The 20,791-nt window shown below is 46.7% G+C and overlaps 2 protein-coding genes across 7 annotated transcripts in view; both read right to left on the reverse strand.

Moving 5' to 3' along the window:
• braf (B-Raf proto-oncogene, serine/threonine kinase) overlaps positions 1–7,619 on the reverse strand; it is a 32,844-nt gene extending 25,225 nt beyond the window's left edge. For 2 of the 4 annotated variants that reach the window (XR_011078022.1, XM_068586058.1), the window contains exon 1: positions 7,449–7,605. Coding sequence is in view for 2 of the 4 variants with exons in the window: in XM_068586058.1 (XP_068442159.1) it covers positions 7,449–7,604 (156 nt within the window). In the remaining 2 variants the exon portion in view is untranslated. Of the gene's footprint in view, positions 1–7,382; positions 7,417–7,448 lie in introns of those variants that run through there. The other 2 variants (XM_068586060.1, XM_068586059.1) reach the window with 2 other exon arrangements.
• A 4,705-nt stretch (positions 7,620–12,324) lies between these two features.
• arhgef39 (Rho guanine nucleotide exchange factor (GEF) 39) overlaps positions 12,325–20,791 on the reverse strand; it is a 46,631-nt gene continuing 38,164 nt past the window's right edge. The window contains exons 9-12 of one of the 3 annotated variants that reach the window (XM_068586545.1): positions 18,263–18,351; positions 14,876–14,990; positions 13,739–13,833; positions 12,325–13,591 (exon numbers count right to left, since the gene is read on the reverse strand). In XM_068586545.1, coding sequence (XP_068442646.1) covers positions 13,555–13,591; positions 13,739–13,833; positions 14,876–14,990; positions 18,263–18,351 — 336 coding nt within the window. In that variant the 3' untranslated portion in view covers positions 12,325–13,554. Of the gene's footprint in view, positions 13,592–13,738; positions 13,834–14,875; positions 15,242–18,262; positions 18,352–20,791 lie in introns of those variants that run through there. The other 2 variants (XR_011078032.1, XM_068586546.1) reach the window with 2 other exon arrangements.

The following is a 20,791-nucleotide window of genomic DNA, read 5'->3' on the forward strand; positions in this document are numbered from 1 at the left end:
GTATTCAATAAATAAAAATGTTAAAAAAAAATTTAAAAAAAAAAAAAGGAAAAAAATTGAGCTGTAAAAAAAAAAAAGAAAAAAAGTTTGTTATCAACCGCCCATGGTCGCGTTAAAACTCTTCTCTGTATCGCAAGCAGCGGAGTTCTGCCACGAACACGGGTGTGCATACAGGTGAGCACGCACACGCAGTGGACAGATTGGCGAAAAAAATATGTTGCGTGCTTTTCACAATGGGATTTGTTGCTTTAAGCTAACACTATTTCAAGCTATCAGCGATCATTTTTAAAGCCTAAGTTAATGTACATGCGGGTCAAGACACACAACAGGCTGCAGCCTGGAGCTCCTTAAATGACGTTTCTCACTTTGCATATCGAGAGTCTCTGAGCGCAAGAGGAAATGCTGATTTTAAAAGTTCACCGTACGCCATTAATAGTTTACGCTGCGCATGCGCGACTCGTTGATTCTTGGCATTTTGCCAAAAGCCGATCTTCATGAGATCTGAGGTTTTTCTGCTGTTGCGACTCTCATCAGAAAACAGACCTCAGCTCAACATTAAGCATGAATTGAGAGTCCGTATCAAATCTACAACCCCGTTTATAAAAGATGTGTAAAGCTCACTGAGCCACTGATACAACCTGATGCTTACACATCTGCACTCATTCTGTTTTGCAAAAAAAAGAAGAAGCTTATTGTTTTCCACAGTAAGCTATTGAGTAGTAACTAAATATTTGTTATTTTTTGCACGGATATAACTTTATTTCCATTTTTCTAACAAAGTCATAAAAACATCATTGTTGTGGAAATTGTTAATAATTATTGTGAGGAATAACATTGATATGTGATTAGACAGTCACTTTACAAATATTTTTATTATTAAAAGGTGATCTGTGCAACTTTGTTGTTCAGGAAGTTTGTATCAAACAAGTAGCGATTCAGATTATTTTGTACCTCAAAGTAGCTCTCGGTTTAAAAAGGTTGGTGACCCCTGGTCTAGAGCTTTGCTATTGGGCAGGTTCTTCCGTTTCAGCTCATTTGAGAGTAGATGTGTTGCTTTCTGAAACAATATGACGACAGAGAGGTGGCAACACCGGGTCTCTCTATTGACAGAGAGTTTCCGCTACAGTGCTGGAGATCATTTAGAGTCCTTTGCTACTTCATGTCAGGATGCTTAAAACCAGTTCACAATTGTTGGGCATCTGCAGCAAAGCGAAAAGTTCATTTGAAGCAGGCTTATAATAAAGGAAGTCCTTTATTTGGTAAATAGTCAATGGACAACACCTTTTTCTTTAACACTACATGTCATTCAACAATTCTCTCACACACACGCACACTCACACACACGCACACACACACACACGTGGGAGGAGCTACCATGCAAGGAGCCACCTGTCCATCAGGACTAACTGACATTCATACAGTCACTTTATTCAGGTTCATAAATATGTTAGCATGAAGCGCTCTTTTTTTGCTATTGGCTCCTGTCCAATTGAATTATAATAATTGCATTAGACTGTTAAAGAGCTAGTGAGTAGGATGTGGCAGCATCTAGTGGTGAGTTTGCAAATTGGACCTGTACATGTTTAGTTTGACCGTTCTGGGCTACTGTCAACGTGGCGGCGCAACATAGCGAACTCTGAAGAGGACAAGAACAGAAACTGTTTATTTCTAAGGATGTTTGGACATACACATATTTGATCAGATCGCTTGATACTTGATTCGGTCTTAGCAGTCGCAATATCATGTTATAATAAAACAGGATAAAAAATATATATATACATGAAAATGTACGATTGAACTAGGGCTGCAACTAACAATTATTTTAATAATTGATTAATCGGTCGATTATTTTTTCGATTAATCGGATAAAAAATTAAAATAATTTTGAAGCAATTATTTGCAACCTTTTATTACAGAAACAGAACCGACAGTGCAAATTCACAGAGCAAAAAATAAAGAAATACGAATCAGAAAACTTAACCGGATTTGTTTGAACGTCAGAACATGCACACTAACACATTCACACAACACATGCACAGACACACACTCACAGAGATGCACACTCACAAACACACACACACACACTCTCACACACTCACAGACATACACACTCAGAACTCAGAGAACAAGAGATGATATTCCAGAAGTAACACTTAATGTATCAACGGATAACTTAAGGACTAAACTTTACCTAAACAAAGGTTGTTCATTAGATATGGAACTACAAATCCCAGCAGCACTTCCTCTGCATGAAGCCTCATTATATCAGACTGTTGAACGCAGGTCTGTGTTCTGCACCTCAGAGGAGATGTTTACTCGTTGCTTCTCTTGAAGCCTCCACGGTATTTTAAAATGAAGACGTTGTCTAACCCAACAGCTCAAACACGGTGAATGAAGGACTAGCTAGCGAGCTAACGACAACGCTTAGCCTAGCTGTTAAGTTATTGTACACGCAACGCGACCATGCAGTGACATACGAGAGGATACAACGGGCTGCACCAGAACCTCCTGGACCTGTGCGCTCCGCTCCACTTGACTGTTTTGTTCAATACTCAAACATCTCCGCGACTCATTGAGCGGCGTAATAATCGCGCGACACAACGAATCGATAATGAAATTCGTTGCCAACTTTTTTAATAATCGATTTTTATCGATTCGTTGTTGCAGGCCTAGATAGAACATGCCAAACAATTATGTTATTAAAGTGGTAGGTTTAAAAATTGTGAAAAAAAAGTGAAGACTTGTGCAGGTAGAAGTAATATATGTAATATGCATCCTGGTGCAAGAGTCTGGGTTACAACGTCTTTGTTGATTAGCCCGAGTGAGGACAAGAAGTGGCTATGGTGAAGATGAGGATGGACTCAACTCAGTCCTGAGACCACCTCCTCACAGTCCTGGTCCTAAGACCACCTCCTTACAGCCCACAGGTGGACAGGAGCACAACACCCAAAAAAGGGAATGATTAGTAAGTGGTAGTCACCTGATCATTTATGGAGGATTTTTTTTCCCAAGCTTTTTCATTACATTACTACATTAAGCTGACGCTTTTATCCAAAGTGACTTACATTTTAGCTCTACACACCGTAGACACAGCAAAGGTGCAAATTGGGGTCAAGTCTCTTGTTCAAGGACATCAATATGACCAGCGAAGCCGGGGATCAAACCAATGATCTTGATTGAAGGATTGGCATGCTAACCACTAAGCCACAGTCGCTTTTGTATTTTTTGCACAGTTTGGCATTTTGCTCATGCTCTGTCACTACTGGTAGCATGAGTACCTGCAGTCTATCCAGGTTGTACGGGTAGTCCAGCTCCTCCTGGATGGCACATTCATACGAACCGTCGCAAGAAAGTTTGCCGTCTCCCAGCTCAGTCTTAAGAGTGTGGAGAAGATCCAGAGGCGACCGGCCATGACCCAACGAGAACTGGACTAGTCCATAAAAGGGTAACAACCAAACAGAACCAGTATCTGCTCATTTGTGCAAGGAGGAACAGGAGGAGCACCGCCAAAGTCATTCAACATGACCTCCAGTGAGCTACGTGTGTGCATGTTTCTGACCAAGCTGTCAGAAACAGACACCATGAGGGTGGCATAAGGACCGACGTCCTCTGTGCTGACAGCTCAGCACCACGCAGCTCGATGGCCATTTGCCAGAGAACATCAGAATTGGCAGGTTTGCCATTGACGCTCCATTCTTTTCTCAGATGAGAGCAGGTTCACACTTAGAACGGATGTGAAACAGGCCAACATTATGCCGCCTGTATCATCATCCAGAATGACCGGTTTGGTGGTGGGCTAGTGATGATCTGGAGAGGTATCTCCTGGGAGGGTCGCACTTGGAGGTCCAGGTGCTAGTCAATGGTACCCTGACTGCTGTTGGGTACTGGATGTAATCCTCAGACCCGTTAGCACTGTACACAGGTGTAATGGATCCTGGTTCTCCTGGTGCAGGACAATGCCTCTCATGTGGCCAGTGTTTAGGGAGTTCCTGGATGATGAAGGCATTGAAGCCCTAGATTTGCCTTCACGTTCCCCAGACCTCCATCCCATTGAGATGTAGGGCATCCGACAACAATGCAGAGTCACAGCTTAGACTGTCCAGGAGCTTAGAGATACCCTGATCCAGGTCTTGCAGGATACTGTGGCGTTTCATTTGCTCTCACCATGGTATGCTAACCTCGGGTGCAAAGGATCACACAATTCATGAGGTGGCTCTATGACGAGGATTCAAAGTAGGCCTGTGGATGCCACTACTGAGGTTGGGTGACGTGTGAAATTTGTATTTTGTAAATGAGTCGGTTCAATTTCCTGTCAGACTCACGCTCACAGGCGCATGTCATCCCATGCCGTTCGCTGTCCCACAATTTTTGCAGATCGGCTGTCTTGTTACGACCAAGACAGCCACCTGCTTTGAGCTTCACAGCGGCTCTTCACAATCTCATGGGTTATGTCGGGCACACGGCGTTCAGATTTCATACGATCTCTAAGGATGTGTTAAGTTTGATTATCAGCAGCTCAACAGCAACTACAATAACAATAGTGTACAACAAAGCACAAAAACGTTTATTTGTGGACGCTGCATTTCAAATTTTTCTCCCCGATGTCTCCATTTTAGTTTACTTCCTACCGATGATGATGATGATGATCCAGGACCTCACCACAAAGTAGGGCTGCAAAAACGAATCGATAAAAATCGATTAAAAAAAAAAGTTGGCAACGAATTTCATTATCGATTTATTATGTTGTGCGATTATTACGCCACTCATTAAGTCACTGAGATGTTTGCGTATTGAACAAAACAGTTGAGCGCAGCAGACAGGAGGTCTGCATAGTCGCGTTGCGTGTACAATAACTGAACAGCTAGGCTAAGCGTTGTCGTTAGCTCGCTAGCTAGTTGTTCATTCACCGTGTTTGAGCTGTTGGGTTAGACAACGTCTTCATTTTAAAATACCGTGGAGGCTTCAAGAGAAGCAACGAGTAAACATCTCCTCTGAGGTGCAGAACACAGACCTGCGTTCAACAGTCTGATATAATGAGGCTTCATGCAGAGGAAGTGCTGCTGGGATTTGTAGTTCCATATCTAATGAACAACCTTTGTTTAGGTAAAGTTTAGTCCTTAAGTTATCCGTTGATACATTGAGTGTTACTTCTGGAATATCATCTCTTGTTCTCTGAGTTCTGAGTGTGTGTGTCTGTGAGTGTGTCTGTCTGTGAGTGTGTGCGAGTGTGTGTCTGTGTGTGTGCATGTGTGTAGAGAACAAGTTCTGACATTCAAACAAATCCTGTTAAGTTTTCTGATTTGTATTTCTTTATTTTTTATAAATTCTTTATTGTTAAGATGTTTTGCACTGTGAATTTGCACTGTCAGTTCTGTTTTTGTAATAAAACATTGCAAATAAATGCTTTAAATTTAAAAAAATTTTAACTGATTAATGCAACAAAAAAAAAAAATCGACCGATTAATCGATTATTAAAATAATCATTAGTTGCAGCCCCACCACAAAGCATAGCACCATCTTGTGGACTGAAACAGATCGTAGTATCATAGGACCAAAAAGTTTAGAATTCATGTATTAAGAGATTCATATTTGGCTTCCATGTATCAATACTATAACACCACGCAAAATATCGTGATACTATGCTGTATCAATTTCCCCCCCACCCTTATTGTTTATGCGTGGAAATATGCAAAGCTTGTGGTGTAGCTCTTTGATATCTGACGTGTGCCCAGCAGCAGCGCATGGGGCTCAGCAGCAGCAGCAGCAGCAGCAGCGCGTGGGGCTCAGCAGCGCGTGGGGCTCAGCAGCAGCAGCGCATGGGGCTCAGCAGCAGCAGCGCATGGGGCTCAGCAGCAGCAGCAGCAGCAGCGCGTGGGGCTCAGCAGCAGCAGCAGCAGCAGCAGCAGCAGCAGCGCGTGGGGCTCAGCAGCAGCAGCAGCGCGTGGGGCTCAGCAGCAGCAGCAGCGCGTGGGGCTCAGCAGCAGGTGCAGCAGCAGCAGCAGCAGCGCGTGGGGCTCAGCAGCAGCAGCAGCAGCAGCAGCAGCAGCGCGTGGGGCTCAGCAGCAGCAGCAGCGCGTGGGGCTCAGCAGCAGCAGCGCGTGGGGCTCAGCAGCAGCAGCAGCAGCGCGTGGGGCTCAGCAGCAGCAGCAGCAGCAGCAGCAGCGCGTGGGGCTCAGCAGCGCGTGGGGCTCAGCAGCGCGTGGGGCTCAGCAGCAGCAGCAGCAGCAGCGCGTGGGGCTCAGCAGCAGCAGCACGTGGGGCTCAGCAGCAGCAGCGCGTGGGGCTCAGCAGCAGCAGCACGTGGGGCTCAGCAGCAGCAGCGCGTGGGGCTCAGCAGCGCGTGGGGCTCAGCAGCGCGTGGGTCTCAGCAGCAGCAGCAGCGCGTGGGGCTCAGCAGCAGCAGCAGTGCGTGGGGCTCAGCAGCAGCAGCAGCAGCGCGTGGGGCTCAGCAGCAGCAGCGCGTGGGGCTCAGCAGCAGCAGCACGTGGGGCTCAGCAGCAGCAGCACGTGGGGGCCAGGTCTTACCAGGTCTTAGGGGACTTGTTTTACGTGAAGTGGTTTTGGGAGCAAAGGCCTAAAAGTATGGATCTTTCAGCCTCTGCCCTCTACAGTTTGCATTTCTGGGTCAAGCCTAGACTTCACACCTGGGGACTTAGTCAGACTTTAGCACGGGGCCGGGGGCCACACTCGTCAGAGGGGCCACATAGAGCACATTTAAACTTGGAGAAGGAATATTATGTTTTAGGATAGTTTGAACTGGAAGTATGCTGCTGGAGGGAGGCCTCTGACCTGCACCCGAAACACACATTCACATAGTCGCACAAAGGATGAGGTCACGGCCTGACAGAAGGTGTGTGTGTGTGTGTATGTGTTATAATATGAATAAAAGTAGCGTGTGTAGCTAAATTACATGTAAAAACACACACACACACACACACACACACACACACACAAGCACGACTTGAGTTAGCCTCCATCAGCATCATCTTCATCATCTCTGAGGTAGAGGACTCCTTGGTGAAAATGGACCTCTGGGCGCATTAGTAACACTGTCACTGCGTGTCTGTATTGCGTTGACGGCGGTGTGTGTGTGTGTGTGTGTGTGTGTGTGTGTGTGTGTGTGTGTGTGTGCGCGCACCGGGCTGCAGTGAGCCTGAAGACGAAGCCGAGAGCGAAGGGAATGAAAGCAGCAGGCCCGAAATCAACACGGGGATGGACGCGTCCCTCCCGCTGCCGCCGCATCGTCCCGGCCGCCGGGAGCTGCGTGTCACGGCGGAGCCGTACCGTTGGTGCGTCACCTCGGTCCCCCGCACTGCACCCCCCTCACTCCCCCACGACCCACGGTTACAGCCGGTGTTTCCTGAACATTTACATCCCATTACCTGCGCTCTCAGCCTGTGTCCCCCTGCCCAGCTCGAAGCCCGCTCCCCCGCCGCCGCCGCGCTTACCTCCTCATCCTGCGGACCTCCGGGGATCCCCGGCGTGCAGGAGGGGTCCAGCCCGGCGCCCAGCTCCTCCAGGCCCGGCTCCCTGCCCGGCTCCCTCTCCGCGGTGTCTCCGTTAAAGACGGGCGGTGGGGACTCGGCGCTGCTCAACGCCGCCATTTTAAACTGCGAGGAACTGAGTGGAAAATAATAGAGGGAACCGCAGGCTGGAGCGCGGCCAGCAGGGGGCGACAGAGCGCCGTGCGGCTGCCGCCATCACTGCTGATCAAAGTGTAGTGTTATGGTCATTGGATCATGGCAATACAGATATGTAATAAGAATGATTATTATTATCATCATGCCCTGATTAACAGCTTATGAAATATATCGAAGTCATTAGCCAAGGTTTCAACATGTTCTGGTTCACATGGTAATATTAAAAAAAAGGATCCACAATGGAAACACCAATAAGGGCCTTTGTGTTTGGTTCCTGGCCCCGCCCACTATTTCACCTCAAATCCAGTGTGTAATCTGTGTCCGTTTGTTTATTGTCAGCTTCGCTTTCTGAAGCTAATCAATAACAATCAATAACTCAAAATATGTCCTCATGTAAGATTCCAAGCCAAGACCATAGCAGAAGCTGCTGCTGAAAAATTATAATGCAAAACCTGAAAGCACAGTTCTGAGGGATATCCTATGTCTGACTTTATCCACTCGACCAGCTCTCCTTCTCCACACTCACGGAATCCTGACATTTTGATTTCTATGTTTTAAATGCTAAATATAGAGCGTATTCACCCTCGTGACCCACACCCATAACAACAAGCTTTGGCGGCCATGTTGGGTCCATGCACGGCATTGTTTTGCTGTGTTTTATGTTGCTCTTCTGAAGAAATGACCATTATCTCCTGAAGGAGACATTATTTCAGTTCAAAACGGTGTGCCTTGTGATTATTGTACTGTCTTATTGTTGGATGTGTTTTACTAATGATTCAGAATATTATCAGCTCAACAAGACAGGCTCGTACTTCAACTTGTCCAGCTTCTCACATGATGCATCTAACTTACTTCAGCTTCACTCGTGTATGAGCGTTAGGACTGTTCTCATGTGTTTGTTCATACATCGGGTTGTGGGCACGTTTCCATTCACACACTCTCCTCAATAATCTCCTTTTGCTTTTTCGCTGAGTGAACATCAAAGTCTTTCACTTGCACAAAGGAAACTGTGGATGGAAACTTGGGAGGAAGCTGAGTGAGCCCTGGAAGCGGCTTCATCCAGACACTCGTCCTGGAGCCGGAGCTGTGCGACTACGGATCACAGTATGAACCCAGACACGGGGCGTCTGATGTTCCGATGTTTGTGGTGTTTACACAACAAGTATAACGCAGAAATAGTTGTTAATGTCTCCTGGTCGATAGCGGAAATGAAAACAGGAAGTGAGCGGGCTATGTGACGATGGTAACTAGGGGTAACGGGGCTCAAGCCACGCCGCCTTTCCGCCGCGACTGGTTGCGAAAAAGCAAAAAGCAAGTTAACCACATAACGTGTTGAGCAATAAAATTACAAGCGAAAAAGCGTTGTGAATATTGGCAACGCTGATGCTGTGAACGCAGCATGAGCCTGCAGACTTTTGTACGAGTTGAAACTTTTCTGTGTGTAAAAACTTTTTTTTTTAAAAACCTGCGGGAAAGCGGCCTTCAGACCGGCCCCGTTACCGGCTTCACACCGCCAAGCAAGAAAACAATAACACAAACCCACGATTACAAACGTATTTGCAATAAACAATAAAACTAAGATACGCGTATAATCAACGTATTTGTACGTCAAACGCCGACGTAATCAGAGAGAAAACACGTTTCTAGTCAACGTAGTTGAAGATGCGTTTAAGTTCTGGGGGCATTCACGTCACTTAACAAAGAAAGCACAAATAAATATACTTTATATCGCAAATTTAAAATAACAAAGAAAACACTTGACTGGAAAGAGGATTACCTGATATAATAATCATCATCCTCATCATGCAGCCTCCCTCCAGCAGGAGCCTGATCGCTGACTACACCTTCATCTCCGACAGAAATGATTAATTTGATCTTCTACGCATCAGGATGCTGTGGTAATATTCTAGCTTGATTATTCTCAAAATATGAATTTCCAGATGTAAATGACACTGGGGTTCTTCAATCCAGTGCACGTCAGAATATTCCTAAAAGCTTGACATTGAACTCTTACTGCTGATTATTTGAGGCATATTTACTGGAAAAGGTCATATATCTAATATGTAAGTTATTAACATGTGTGTATGGGGCGGCCGTCAGGGCCGGCTCAGGCGTCTCTGCTGGCCTAAACACATCACAAAGTTATGGCTATTGGATCATTTAATTGTTTTTCACGAATACACTACATGGATTATGATTTTCCCCTCTTAGCGTATGTCCTCATGTCACAGCTCCGGTCTTCCTCTGTTGCTCTGCTTCAGCTTGTTTTAAGGAGAGCTCTTATCCAATCAGATATCACCTCGGTGTCTCTGGAAGCAGAGCGCTTCATGCAGGCCTTTACAGCTTAAAGGACACGGGGACGTTGTCGTGATTGTCAGAGTCTTCAACCAATCAGATCTTTAGTTTGACTTGCTGGGCGTCTTCTTTTTGCGAGGCGGCGTGAGCATCGACATGTGATCCTGTCAACAGGAAGCTGCTGGCAGAGCTCAGGAGCAGTGAGAAGTGAGGACAACAGCATCTTGTGAGAGGACTGCGTTTGTGTTTTGACATCTGCAGTAGCGTTGTGTTGATGCTGTTTGTGTTTTTGTGTCACTAAATGTGACTGGTTCTTGTGAGTTTGCTCTTCTTGAGGTGGACTACATGTCCGTTCATGACGCAGCGCCCCGTCATGCGTGTATTTATGTCAACGATGTCAGACAGCAGAGAAGACCACTGAGGCCGATCAAACACTCCACATTCCTCACATTGTGTTCAGGAAATACTTCTTCACATCATATTCCATCCATTTCATGTAGAATGAACGACCATCACTCCAGAGGTGAGGTGCTGGGGTTACAGTACCTGCAACACACCAACTTGTGTACTTCATCCACAAACTGCTGAGCTTCTTCCTGTTGTACGAGCGCTCAGGTGATCAGAGCGTCAGCTCATCTCAGAAGCTCCATTTTTAAAGGTTTATCCACAAAAACTATTTTTGGGTTGGATGTGGTCTAATAACACAACGAGGACGTCCCGTGCTGAGCTCTGTGACACTCCAACTACAAATGTTGGAAGCTGGACTCCAGCCTGACAATAGGTTACGAGCTTACTGCTTCCAGCAGCTTTAGTGAATATGTTCAATATGAATATTAAGGTGCAGAAATCACAAAGAAATGTTTGAAAACCAGTTCCATCTGATCCTGGTATTGTTTCTGCTCTTTTCTGGCCTCCGCTCCTGGTTGGATGGTTGTAGTTTGTACCTCTGATATCTTCAGAAGCTGCTCATCGTCTTCGTTTGACGTTCGGCTAGATTAACTTTAGATTTGATATTTATATTCACGGTTCATACAGTCACACATGACATGAGTATAAACACAGAGACGTCAGACCAGAATTCTGATCATCTGAGGACCAATGAGTTTCTACGATGGTCTAAATAGTTTTTTTTCTATTCATGAATAAGTATTTGTAGCAGTGAAAACAGTTGGCAGTCATGTTTCGCTCACATCGATGTCGTGTGTTCAGACGTTCAACAGAGATGGATTCATTTCTTCCAGAGCGGCATCAGCAGTTCAGAGTTGAACTCAAATGAGTTTTGTTGTTGCAGGAAATGGTTCTAACGTTTACAGGAGAGTCCCGATGGAAAAGCTTCTCCCTGAGCCGAACACACCTGAGACACGCGCACATGTAGCGTCAACGCTTTCCCTTCAACGCGTGGGCTCTTTCATATCGTCCATAACAATATTCTCAGCTCATATTCTGCAGAGCACTTATATTCCTCATGTGTGCAAACTGCTGGAGTGAGGTCACGCGAGCGTAGTATGATGTGAGCAGGGTTAGAGGCAGCACGTGGTCTCTGCCTCCATCTTGTGGCGAGACATCAGTACTGCAGCGTGACGAGCAGCACTGCAGGAGCACCAACACCCAGTGGGGGTCCTGGTCAGGATACTAATGTCCATCAAGTAGCTTCAGGTCTGTGGAGCAGCTCTGACCCGTCCTGCTCTCAGGGACACGCCCTCATGGAAAAGTTCTTCATCATCAGCACTCGGCTTACTTTTTATATTTTGTAACTTTTCACGTCAGGTTTTGGTTTAATTTAAACATCTATATACGAACCGTTAATGCTCAGAAAACAGGCGTTGATGCTTAAATGACAAATGTGGAGGACATATATGTACCTCATCACCAGCAGCAGATCTGTGGCTTCAGCTCATGTGGCCTCTGGCTCACAGACACACTGACCATGAAGCCCTGTGGCTCACAGACACACTGACCATGAAGCCCTGTGGCTCACAGACACACTGACCATGAAGCCCTGTGGCTCACAGACACACTGACCATGAAGCCCTGTGGCTCACAGACACACTGACCATGAAGCCCTGTGGCTCACAGACACACTGACCATGAAGCCCTGTGGCTCACAGACACAGTGACCATGAAGCCCTGTGGCTCACAGACACACTGACCATGAAGCCCTGTGGCTCACAGACACACGGACCATGAAGCCCTGTGGCTCACAGACACACGGACCATGAAGCCCTGTGGCTCACAGACACACGGACCATGAAGCCCTGTGGCTCACAGACACACGGACCATGAAGCCACCTTTAGGATTTACATGGAATGTTTTTTGGACCAAAACGTCCGTCAGGTCAAAGTTCACATTCTGCAACAAAATGACTTCTTTAGAGTTTTATTGGGGACATTAAAATGACATCATTCTCCATTCATGATTTAATTAAGCTTTAATAAGCTAAATTATCTATAAAATACACACCAAGATGAACAAAATGCTAAATAGTGTAAATAAAACGCAGAAGAGAATCAGATATTTGATGATTGGTTAATAAAAGATAAAATGAAGGATAAATAATGTGATAAAACATGTACATGTGGTAACTCTAGAACGCAGTGCAGCTGATTAAATGCACTCGTTCCATTCATGATAATAACAATAATAATTCATCACACAGGCAAAAGTTATGAGTATCTGTGGATCTGGTAAATAAAACTATCAAATCAGACATTCCAAGACGAATACATTGAAACAGAGCATCCTGTTAGTGTGAGGCGCGAAGGAGGCGGGAACAAGGCACATTGGTGGACCCGGACCAGTGACCCAGACCAGTGACCCGGACCAGTGACCCGGTCCAGTGACCTGGACCAGTGACCCGGTCCAGTGACCCGGACCAGTGACCCCCATTCCATGTGATCATTCATGAGGGATCTGCTAGCTCAACGCTAGGCTGGGTCATCTTCACCTAAAACATTCTGTTAAGGTCCTCATGTCCTCCTGACAAGTCTCGAGCTATCTTTGGGGCGAGAGCTGCTGGACTGCTCGTTCACGTGGATTATGGTTTTAATCCAGCAAACGTGCTCAAGAGCAGCTGCAGCGCTGGCCTGCATCCATATCAAGCTGACTACGTTCAGGTGTGTTATCATATTGATCATGGTTAAACACCAAAGGAAGACATAATATAGTTATCAATACAATAGTGGACTACAGTTATTGCAATCGGGTTTTTCCCAGAGACACGTAGGGCCTAAAGGTGAGGGGGCGTCGTCTACGGCAACAGACATGAAATATAAGTGAAAACACAAAATTAAACAACAAAAAGGGTCTTTGGCCACAAATACATATTTCTCTTGATAAACTGAGCAGCATCACGTGTGTAGACACTTTATTTTAGCACATATCCAAAACTTCTTTTCCTTTCTGAAGTCGGCCTGTGAATGCAGTGGAAAGACTGAGTGGTGCATTCAGGTACCACCAGGTACTCGTGAAAACTCTGTTAGAGTTGTTGGTGTTACAACATGCAGAGTGGAGACAAGCAGCATCAACATATATTTGGTGTGTAACGTTTGAGGAACCGGATGAGAAGCTGTGAGCAAGAATCACGACTCCGAACGCGCAGCTCTCAGAGCGATGGAGCCGTCACAGGATCACACAGCTGGACGCGGACTCCTCCGCACTGTGGACACACACACACACACACACACACACACACACACACACACACACACACACACACACACACACACACACACACACAGTGAAGGTCAAAGTTGGAGGAGAATAAGCAGAAGAGTGTGTGCATGCAGCGCTAACGTGAGCTCACCTGTCTGGAGCGTCACTCGGCTTCATCCTCTTGGGGGCGCCGCCCGCCGCCTCACCTGGAGGCTTCTGAGCACGCTCACTGGGCTCAGAGCTCACCTGAGGAGAGACAGAGGAACCTTTCACTCCAGCAGTAAACTGGCCTGAGCTGGAAAACCAGTCCAACACACAAAGCATTATAACCCACCAACCAGTCCAACCAGTCCAACCAGTCCAACCAGTCCAACCAGTCCAACCAGTTTAAGCAGTCTAACCAGTCCAACCAGTTTAAGCAGTCCAACCAGTTTAACCAGTCTAACCAGTCTAACCAGTCTAATCTCTATGAACTCAATGAGTCAGTTTGAGTTGACAGGTCATTGATTGTTCTGATGAACAGACTAATCAGTAAACTCGTCACGTGTTCGTCAGTAGAGAGTAGAAACATCACGCGTGGCGGTGGAGCGTTGGCTTGGTTTGGGGTCATGGAGGTGACGTGTGCAGCTGATGTTGAGGACAATGGAAGTGGAACAGAGGACTTCATCCATCAGAACCGGACAAATATGACTTGGGAGCAAAGTATTTCACCACATGGGGCCAGAGCTTGCCATCCCGTTAGAGGCTCCGTGGTCAACCGGCGACAGGTCACGTGCTAGCTGCTAGTAGCTAGCACGTTAGCAGCTTCTGCTAGTAGCTAGCACGTTAGCAGCTAGCAGCAGGCACACGCTTACTCAGCTTTCTGTCCTGAGAAAAATAGCTGCTAAAGGCTAAAAAAAGCAATGAGCTTACATCAAGGTTCAAAGCGTTTGAAGTCCAGTACTTCATAAGTAGCTCCATGAGATATTACATCAAGGTTGTGGCAAAAGATTCCACTGGATCAGACGTTTAATATGAGGCTCAGAAGGAACGGTCACTTCCTGCTCCATGTACCTGAAGACGGGACTCAGGAAGTGACAACTGAAGGTGATGCGTGTGCGTGTGCGTGTGTGGGCGTGCGTGTGTGCGTGTGTGTGTGTGTGTGTGTACGTGTGTGTGCGTGTGTACGTGCGTGCGTGTGTGTGTGTGTGTGTGTGTGTGTGTGTGTGTGTGTGCGTGTGTGTGTGGGCGTGCGTGTGTGCGTGTGTGTGTGTGCGTGTGTGTGTGTGTGTGTGTGAGAGAGACTCACCATGTTCCTCTTCCTGCTGCTGCTCGGCGTGTTGTGGCTGTCAGCAGCTGATCTCAGAGGTCTCCGGCACAACTCGTCTCTCTGATGGACGACGGTCTGCTGAGGCTGCAGCTTCCTGTCAGACAGACGGCTGACGGTGACCTCACCTCTCAGGTCACCAGGAGGTCAACGAGGACCGGAGACCCAGCCAGAGGGCCATGAACACACTTAAACTGACCTTTCCTTCTTATGCTCGGCCTAGTGCGAGGAACCCAGCCTTTCATTTCAGGGCTCAGTGGTGAGCACGCCCGTCTGCAATCAGGGTCGCACACTTAACCCGAGTGGCTGCCTGTTGCCGTGTCGACGGTGTACAGCACACGTGAGTGGCTTTGGATAGAAGCGTCAGCTAAAGGTCATTCATATATCAATAAACCTCTGAGTACATCAAGTTATGTACAGTTGATCTTATGATAGCCAGCTCGTGTCGTGTACCACATGCACTGCATGTTTATGACTGCAGTGAACCACAGAGATGTTCTCTCTCAGTATTCATGTTATGAAGGTTATTACCGACATCAGTAATTATTATTATTAATAAGATAATCCTTTATTAGTCCCTCAGTGCGGAAATTACAGGATTACAGCAGCACTGCTCACAAGTAATAAAAAAAGAATCAAGCAATATAAATAAACAGTACAACGGTTATAAAAACAGATTAAGAATTAGCAGTAAAAAAATAATAAATAAATATACAGATATATATACAGAATTTGTGGAAAAGTACTAAAATATATTTAAACGTAGTAAATGAAAGTTAATTAAGGTGATTATTGACCTCAGTATTAATGTAATGAAGGTCTTCTTCACGTTCCTCTCTGGTCTTCTTCACGTTCCTCTCTGGTCTTCTTCACGTTCTTCTCTGGTCTTCTTCACGTTCCTCTCTGGTCTTCTTCACGTTCTTCTCTGGTCTTCTTCACGTTCCTCTCTGGTCTTCTTCACGTTCCTCTCTGGTCTTCTTTACGTTCCTCTCTGGTCTTCTTCACGTTCCTCTCTGGTCTTCTTCACGTTCCTCTCTGGTCTTCTTTACGTTCTTCTTTACGTTCCTCTCTGGTCTTCTTCACGTTCTTCTCTGGTCTTCTTCACGTTCTTCTCTGGTCTTCTTCACGTTCCTCTCTGGTCTTCTTCACGTTCCTCTCTGGTCTTCTTCACGTTCCTCTCTGGTCTTCTTCACGTTCCTCTCTGGTCTTCTTCACGTTCTTCTTTACGTTCCTCTCTGGTCTTCTTCACGTTCCTCTCTGGTCTTCTTCACGTTCCTCTCTGGTCTTCTTTACGTTCTTCTTTACGTTCCTCTCTGGTCTTCTTCACGTTCTTCTTTACGTTCCTCTCTGGTCTTCTTCACGTTCCTCTCTGGTCTTCTTCACGTTCCTCTCTGGTCTTCTTTACGTTCTTCTTTACGTTCCTCTCTGGTCTTCTTCACGTTCTTCTCTGGTCTTCTTCACGTTCCTCTCTGGTCTTCTTCACGTTCCTCTCTGGTCTTCTTCACGTTCCTCTCTGGTCTTCTTCACGTTCCTCTCTGGTCCTCTGGTCTTCTTCACGTTCTTCTCTGGTCTTCTTCACGTTCCTCTCTGGTCTTCTTCACGTTCTTCTCTGGTCTTCTTCACGTTCTTCTCTGGTCTTCTTCACGTTCCTCTCTGGTCTTCTTCACGTTCCTCTCTGGTCTTCTTCACGTTCCTCTCTGGTCTTCTTCACGTTCCTCTCTGGTCTTCTTTACGTTTTTCTCTGGTCTTCTTCACGTTCTTCTCTGGTCTTCTTCACGTTCCTCTCTGGTCCTCTGGTCTTCTTCACGTTCCTCTCTGGTCCTCTGGTCTTCTTCATGTTCCTCTCTGGTCTTCTTCACGTTCTTCTCTGGTCTTCTTCACGTTCCTCTCTGGTCCTCTGGTCTTCTTCACGTTCCTCTCTGGTCTTCGGGGCCTTCGGCTGTTGCTGCGCTTGCCAGTACATTTCTTTAGTTTAGGAATGTTGATTTGGTCAATCCTGATGTTTCTGCTGTCTGCCTGATAGGTTTGTGTGGTCCATCAGTCTTTTAACGGCCTCTTTCACATACATTGACACCTCTTTGGTCCTCATGTTGAGAGTTCTTTGGACCAGCTACCAAATGCAAATTCAACACGTTGAATCTCCAGACATTTTTATTTGCTTCATTTGTCATGAAATAAGGAGCGAACGGGCCACTACTGGCCAACAAACTGTGATTCATATTCATATTGTATTTGGCATCATGTTGCAGCTGAGAAAGCACAGAGTCAGGAACAACTCAAACACATCTATCAGTAACTACAATCATTCTGTGAATGACCAAGATGGCATGTGTTCCTGTCCTCAAGACGACATCAGCTGGTTCCTGTGGTTTCCTTCAAGTCCTCTGGGTCCTGTGGGTCCTCTGGGTCCTGTGGGTCCTCTGGTTCCTTGGGGTCCTGTGGGTCCTCTGGTTCCTTGGGGTCCTGTGGTTCCTTTGGGTCCTCTGGTTCCTTTGGTCTGCCACACGTTCCCTCTGTGACATCACTGAGTCTACTGGTCTCATGGAACAATTCACTCTTTCCATTCACTTTATTTTGTTGTAGTTTATTAATGTAGTTAGACTAATAAATATTTATTTACAAATAACTTTTAGAAGTTAGGATTATATTTATAATAATGCCGGGTCAGGACACACATGAGACGTGAAGCAGGCGTGGCTCCGCCTACAAGGAGGAACGTGCCGTCCTTCCTACTTATCCCAGAGTTGTACGTAATGCACGAACGCTAAGCACACACCCAGGAGAGCGAAACCACGAGTCAGCAGACGTGTTTGTCACGTCAATGCTGAAGACACACGGGAGCGTTAGGAGGCTACAGCGTACACGTACACGTCTACACTTTGTGTTCTGTCACGTGACCCGCGGGCTGGATCTCTGACTCAATGATGCCATCAGATGAAATGAAGGTATCGACTGCTCTCAGGTGGTTTGACGAGGACCTGCATGAGTCTTGACCCCTGCTCTGTTAAAGACGCTCCTCATGCTGTCAGCGGGTATTAACGTAGCACACGTTAGCATTAAAGGTTCTAAAATTACATACTAGCAAATCATTTACTTCTTAAAGACTCAGGCACCCTGTGTGCGCGCGTGTGTGTGTGTGTGTGTGTGTGTGTGTGTGCGTATGCGCGCGTGGGTGCTTGCGTGAGTGTGTGTGTGTGAGGATCCACTTGACTAACAGTGAGTCAGGTGCAGGGTTCAGACTGGAGGGTCAGTCTTGGTAAGGGTAGTGATGGTGGGTCAGGGTGTCATCGTGTGGGGGAGGGGCTCACATGTATGCACGTACAAACGTGTGTGTGTGTGTGTGTGTGTGTGTGTGTGTCTGGCACGTACCCGATAGCTGAGCTCAGGCTCTGGTACCAGTCGTTGAGGTCCTCCTGGTTGCAGGACATCAGCAGGAGGTTGGCTTTGGGGAACGTGAGCTGGAGGAAGAGGAGAGGATGCACGTCTGCTGAGTGAATCAAATATGTTTCACAATATCTGGACACTATTTCACCACCATACGGTTCCATTGGTGTTAAGATAGCAGTCCTAACCATAATACAAATGCAGTTACTACCGAGATGTACACAAACAGGACGTAAGTATATTCTACTGCAAATGTGTAGGAACATTAAACATCTCCATCTGTAACAGTTGCTTTTGTTTATGTTCACTTCCTGAACTTTAAACTCAGGCAGTGAACACGTCGTCCTCCTGTCACACCACGCGTCCCCCAGACAGCCCTGCATGTTGCAGGGCTGATGCTACACAGACACACACACACACACGCGCGCGACGCATTCACTCACGCACGCACGCACTCACACACAAACACGCACGCGCACACACACAGTTCACAGTGTTTACCTCGCTGGCAGACAGGAGTGAAGATGAAGGAATGTAGGTGATGGTGCGAAACACTGTCCCAACACACACCACGGCTACACACACACCACGGCTACACACACACCACGGCTACACACACACCACGGCTACACACACACCACGGCTACACACACACCACGGCTACACACACACCACGGCAACACACAAATTACAGCTACACACTCATTACAGCTACACACTCATTACAGCGACACACACATTACAGCGACACACACATTACAGCTACACACTCATTACAGCTACACACTCATTACAGCTACACACACATTACAGCTACACACACATTACAGCTACACACTCATTACAGCTACACACACATTACAGCTACACACTCATTACAGCGACACACACATTACAGCGACACACACATTACAGCGACACACACATTACAGCTACACACACATTACAGCTACACACTCATTACAGCTACACACACATTACAGCTACACACACATTACAGCGACACACACATTACAGCTACACACTCATTACAGCTACACACTCATTACAGCTACACACTCATTACAGCTACACACACATTACAGCTTTGTCAAAAGCTGCAGAAGTGACATTTTGGGAACATTGCTGGAGATTCATTCATGAACACAAGTTCTCTGTCGTGTTTCAAAGATCACAAACTGCCTTCAGACTGGTCAGAACAGTAAAAAGACATTTTGAAGTTGACGCATGAACGTTGGCTATCTTTGTGTTCACTGGCGCTGACTGAGGCCGACACACGGAAACATTTATGTCAAAAAGTTTACTGAAGCAGACAGAATCTGAGTGTTTTGTACTCCTCGGCACCGGGTCATCACTTTGTGTAGCGGCTCTGTGAGGCGGACTTCAGGAGAGCAGCACTGTCACCAGGTCTGAAGTGGAGTTGCTAACCGCTAACTGCCAGCCCGTTTGTCCTCTCGTGCTGGATGGAGGACAGACAGTGACTCTCTGTCGCCTCTCCATGTTCAAGTGGGACTACAAGACGGGCGGGCTGACCGAGACCACTTCCTCTTCAGTTGATCACGTTAGTTTCATGTTCAATGTCTTCAGCTTCAAGTCTGACTCTGCAGAGCCTCAGAGCCTCAGAGCCTGCACCGTGGGAGGCACGAGGCCAATCCTAAACTGCAGATGCTCCGCTTCTGGTCCTGTCTTAGCATCCTCCGCATCTGTCAGTCATCGAAGGCCTCTTCTCCCTCCAGCAGGGCCTGACACTGCAGTGGCATTATTAAACCAGTAGAGGGCAGGCCACAGCAAGCTAAAACCCTGCGGTCCCTGCAGCCGTCACAGCGCTGCTCAAGGCCTCCAGCGGCCTCCAGACACTGAAACCTGCCGGTACGGAAAACAGGGCAATGTCTGGCAAAGCAACAGAATGGGTCACATTCACAGGAGGCGAGCGGCGTGTGCTCAGACTCCTTCAGAGCGACCGGGTGCTCTTCCTTTGAGTCAACAGTAATTACTCACTCTCTCGTGAAGCTGAAGCCAGCCTCGTGCTCGTCAAACAAACCAAAAGGAGTTGTCCGAGCCCAAACAAAAGGGGTTTTTACGGCGGCATAATTACACCGGGAAAGCTATTACAGGGGATCAAAATTAGGCCCGCAGCATATTAAATGACCCTTCACATTTAGCTCACAGGGAGCCGGCTTGTTGAGGTGACATATCGATTATTTCCATGCGTATGTGGACAGAACTTAACAGCGGGACAGAGGAGCGTATAGCTCATCAAACATAATGGTGTTTTCACTCAGGGGAGTGGGATGTCTCTCATTATACTTTAAATAGATTAAGATTTCACACGTACATCATCAAAAGTATTATCTAATTACAGAGTTCAGTGAGTAGGGCCGAACTGAGTGCCGCATGATATTAGGCACTCGCCACTTGGGGGCCGGCGGTTGATTTATGCACAAATAGATTCCACTTCTATTGCAACACGGTAATTAGGGATTTGTCAGGAAATCTGACCCTCTTAGGTAGAAA

The sequence above is a fragment of the Clinocottus analis genome, unplaced genomic scaffold (assembly GCF_023055335.1).
Source record: "Clinocottus analis isolate CAN_PGR_092001 unplaced genomic scaffold, fCliAna1.0.p SCAF_20, whole genome shotgun sequence".
In the NCBI taxonomy this organism is placed as follows: Eukaryota; Metazoa; Chordata; class Actinopteri; order Perciformes; family Cottidae; genus Clinocottus; species Clinocottus analis.